The 4,912-nt window shown below is 39.3% G+C and overlaps 1 protein-coding gene across 1 annotated transcript; it reads left to right on the forward strand.

Annotated features, from left to right (window-relative positions):
* LOC109126461 (uncharacterized mitochondrial protein AtMg00810-like) lies at positions 1–1,175 on the forward strand. Its single transcript, XM_019230018.1, has 2 exons — positions 1–71; positions 221–1,175. Exons 1-2 carry the CDS (start codon positions 1–3, stop codon positions 1,173–1,175), a joined length of 1,026 nt encoding a protein of 341 aa, XP_019085563.1.

Below are 4,912 nucleotides of genomic sequence, written 5' to 3' on the forward strand. Positions count from 1 at the left end.
ATGGTCGCACCAGGCAAGGTTCTCCGACTTTGCAAGGCTATTTATGGTCTCAAGCAGTCCCCTCGGGCCTGGTATAACAAGTTGAGCTCTACTCTTAAAGCCCAAGGTTTCAAACATTCTGAACCTGATCACACTCTCTTTACTCGCCGTTCTACAAGTGGTCTAGTGGTCGTTCTTATCTATGTTGATGACCTCATTATCACTGGCGATGACCAAGAAGGTGTTCAGGATACCAAGGCTTTCTTCACTCCGCCTTTGACATTAAAGACCTTGGTGAGCTTCGTTATTTCCTTGGGATTGAGATCTATCGCTCGTCGGAGGGTTTATTTCTCTCTCAACGGAAGTATACCCTTGATCTCTTAGCTGAGACTGGTCGACTTGGTGCGAAACCGGCTGCAACTCCACTGAAAGAAGGCTATCAGGCCAAGCGAAAGGGGGAGAGCATTTGGGCTAAGGAGGGAAAACCGCGAGACCCCATGGATGAGCCGTATGAGGATGTCACGAGATACCGGCGACTTGTAGGAAAGCTAATATACCTTACCATCACGCGACCTGACATTTGTTATGCGGTGTTACAGGCTAGTCAATACATGAAGGCTCCAACTAAGTATCACTGGAGCATTGTCGAAAGGATTCTTAGTTATCTCAAAGGGAGTCCGGATCAAGGCATATGGATGGGCAAGAATTCGAACGCTGAGATAGTGGGATATTGTGATGCTGATTATGCTGGAGATACCTTGGATAGGAGATCAACTACGGGGTGTTGTACATTTTTTGGTGGGAACTTGGTTACATGGAAGTCAAAGAAACAGAAAGTGGTCTCGTGTTCTAGTGCCGAAGCTGAGTATAGAGCGATGAGGAAGCTGACAAATGAACTGACTTGGTTGAAGGCGCTTCTCAAGGATCTTGGCGTTGATTCAAAGAAACAGATCACCATACATTGCGATAATGAAGCTGTGATTCATATCGCCACAAATTCAGTCTTTCATGAGAGAACCAAACACATTGAGGTTGATTGTCACAAGGTTCGAGAAAAGATAGAAGAAGGAGTGATCTTACCGTGCCACACTCGAAGTCAAGACCAACTGGCGGATATATTCACTAAAGCTGCATGTCCCAAGGTTTGTGGACACATTCATAGCAAACTTGGGCTTGTAGACATCACCCGTCCTTGATCACCTTCTCTAATCCATGGACATCACACTCTTTTTCCCTTAACATAGTTTTGTCCCATGAGGTTTTCTATGTTAAGGTTTTTAATGAGGTGATGCTTCATGGGTTCCAAGCTTAGTCATTTCATTTAACTAAGCTTGAGGGGGATTATTGATCAAGATAATGTCGAGTGTGATCCGGTCTTGTCCGTACAACCATCCGTATGGTTACGAGTTAGACCGTCCGTACAAGTCCATGAGCCCAATCACCAAGACATGAATAAGAGGCCAGGTTTCTCCTCTACAAAGGCCCAAGAAAAGAGAAGGATCGAGAAGGTAGCTTGTAGCCGTTAGAGATGGAGTCAAATAGTCCCATGTTTCCTTAAGAGAAACCTCGAGCTGTCGCTATCGCTATAGGGAACCACCCTCTCTCTCTCTTTGTGTCGCTATCGTTTTGTAAAGGGTGAAGCCTTAGTCTCACATGCTATTTAAGGTTTCTAGCCGACATTGTAACATATACATTCTAATATAGAATCTCTTTTCTCTTTTATTCTCTTTGTTCAACCTTATCTCTTCTCTAAACTCTCAACTCTCACCGATTCACTCTTCTCACACTAAACCCTCAACTCTTCACTTTCATTCTGCTTAAACTAACAATTGCTTCTTCCACTATGGAGGCCGAATTTGTGGCATGCGTTGAGGCCACAGTTCATTCATTGTGGCTGCGGAACTTTATCTCAGGGCTTCAGATTGTCGACAACAAGAGAAGCTGCTGAGAATTTACTGTGATAATTCCGCAGCTATCTTCTTTTCAATGAATGACAAGTACTCGAAAGGTGCTAAACACATGGAGATAAAGTACTTGTCTGTCAAATAAGAAGTACGGAAATGTAGAGTGTCTTTTGAGCATATAAGGACGGATATGATGGTTGCAGATCCGCTAACTAAGGGATTACCACCCAGTGTGTTCATTGGCCATGTAGCGCGTATGGGTGTTATAGATAAGACCTTGCTGTTTTGATTATAAGATGCTTACTATGTATGAGGCACTATGAATTCACTTAAAGTTATGTTTCTGTTTTTTTATTAAACATGTTATCATTAAAGTATGTGTACACATTTATGGTTTATAGACAACATAAGTATTTTGAGAATTACGGTACTTCTCAATATAGAAGAATAATATGAAATTAGAATTGATTTGTGATACATAGAAGGGAGCATGTCGTTCAATGACGTGTGACTGCCATGATTCGATCAGTTTGATTTTATTTAAGTCATTAAAGGTTAAGAAAACTTGATATTAAAGTGCGCATTAAAGTTATTAAATCATTAAGTTGACACAAAGGCCAAGTGGGAGAATGTAAGAATATATTATATTCTATGTGGCCTATGTGTCTTTCGGTTAAATTATAAAGTTCAAGTTCATATTAACGTTTATGAATTCTAATATATAAGACGCACCGTGATGGATCAGTTTCGGTTAATAATTAGAATTGGGTGTATTGATAACCCTCGTTCCTTACCAATATATATAGTTAATATTTTTCTATGTTATTCGTATATATGATAACGTGTAATAAATCTGCAATATTATATTAATTACATGAAAGGTTGTTATACATATGGTATTAAGTGGCTGTTCACGTAAGTGACGGTTACGTGGGTTCACTAGTGACTTTTGGTCACATATAAGAAGTGAACGAACATCATATTATGATGTCGTAACAAAAGAATAAGAAAAACAGAGAAAGAGAGAAGAGTGTGGATTCCTTGTCCATCAAATGAATCAGAAGAGAGTAAGGTCAAAGGGAGGAGAAAATCAATTTGAAGACTTTAATCCATCATCAAGCATAACCAAGAAATGGACCAAGGTTAGTGTTTCTTTTTCTCTAAGAAAGTTATTTTGGTTGAATTAAATTAAGTCTAGATGATCTTTGGGATAGATTTCATCAATATAAAAATCAAAAATTTTAGTGTAGCCATGTGAATACATACATACCCCAAAAAACGAAAAAAACACTTATCTTCAACCAATCTAAAATTCTAAACTATGTATGATTTGAGTCCTTGTCATCTTCTCATTCTTTGAAAAACTTATTAACATAAATGAATTAAAATACATATGCATATCTAATTAAATTTCAATCTTTTCAACTGCTATTTTTAAAAAGAGAAAACTAACAAATATGTCATGAACAGTAAAATTTCTTTCAAAATATGCCATAACTGTCAACGTCTTTCCAAATCTGTCACAGCGATGGCAATTGATGGACAACTTAATTTGGTGGACAACATTTTTGACATTTGGTGGACAACTTTAACCCCTTTGATGGATAACTTTATTTTTTTTGGACAATTTTAACCCTTTCAGTTGCCAATTTTAACATTTTTGGACAATTTTAACCCATTCAGTGGAAAACTTCAACCTTCGTGGACAACTTTAACCTTTTTGTTTTCATTTTGGTGGACAAAAATTTATGCCATAATGCCAAATATGGCACATTTGGAAAGATTGAAAACAATATGGCACATTTGGAAAGATTGAAAACAATATGGCACATTTGGAAACTATTTTTTTTTAAATGGCATATTTGACAAAAATCCCTTTTAAAAATGGTAATGGTACTATGGGATTGATCGATAAAATTTTTTGTAAAGTTTAATCAAAGATACCAAGTTTTGTACAGTGATTAGTGAAGTTGGCTTGATACTTTACTGATAGGCTTACTGACTTGTATCATGGAGGGTTGGATGGTCACAAATCGATCCACTTTGAGAGGCCAGGATGGGAGTAATGTTTTTACGAAATCTTTCCTTCAGTAATTATGTCTGTTGAATGGTTTAAGCTGGATGGTGCCATACCTGACTGGCTTTCGAACATTTATCAGAAACCAGAAGCATCTTCTCATCGACAGATAAGTCAAAGAACCTAGTAGCTACAAATCTAATGATTATTGTTCAAGAACCTAGTAGTCGTGGCATAAGCATACCAGGCAAGACAGTGGATGCAATTCTCCTATTCCTGTCTTGAGAAAACCAACCACGATTTCAGAATCCACTTCCAATTCAACCCGCATTAAACGCTTCTCCCAAACTATAACCAAACCATAGTACACGCCCCATAGTTCTGCGAGAGGTGCAGTACAACGGCCAATGTTTAAAGCAAATCCTCCATACCATTTCTCCTCTGAATTTTGAAGCACACCATCTGCAGCAGCCAGACCTAGGTCACCTTGTGATGCTCCATCCGTGTTCACCTTTACCCATCCCTGGGACGGAGCAGACCAGCCAATCATTCTCTCCACACGGGCCACCTGACCCAACTGCCTCAACCTCTCTACTTGTGCAACGAACACGTTAGACAAGTCCTTTATGAACTTTACAAGATCTCTCCACCTTCGAGTGTCCCAAAATATGCTACCACACCTTCACTTCCAATCCCACCATGTTGCCAAAGCAAAAGTCGTCGACCAAGAACCTACACCCACCTCCGAATTATCACACAAATTCCCATAAACCCATTCCAACAGTGACTGCGCCAAAAACGCTTGTCTGCGTCGTGGCGGGACTAGACGAAGCCACAGGCTAGCCATGGCCGGACAGTCCCAAAGAACATTAATAATAGTTTCAAACCCACTTTTACAGATAGGACAAACATTCGAATTACCTAGATGACATCGTTTTCATTCCACATTAGTCACCAACACTTGGTAAACAACCAACCAAAGAAAAACTTTCACTCTCTCCGGAGCCACAAC

This window comes from Camelina sativa, chromosome 9 (genome assembly GCF_000633955.1).
Source record: "Camelina sativa cultivar DH55 chromosome 9, Cs, whole genome shotgun sequence".
NCBI lineage: Eukaryota > Viridiplantae > Streptophyta > Magnoliopsida > Brassicales > Brassicaceae > Camelina > Camelina sativa.

Bases quoted from the DNA above. Each gene is read 5' to 3' on its own strand.
- LOC109126461 (XM_019230018.1), top strand. From the start codon at position 1: ATGGTCGCACCAGGCAAGGTTCTCCGACTTTGCAAGGCTATTTATGGT. The intron at 72-220 runs GTATAACAAGTT...ATGACCAAGAAG, and splicing joins AAGCAGTCCCCTCGGGCCTG to GTGTTCAGGATACCAAGGCT.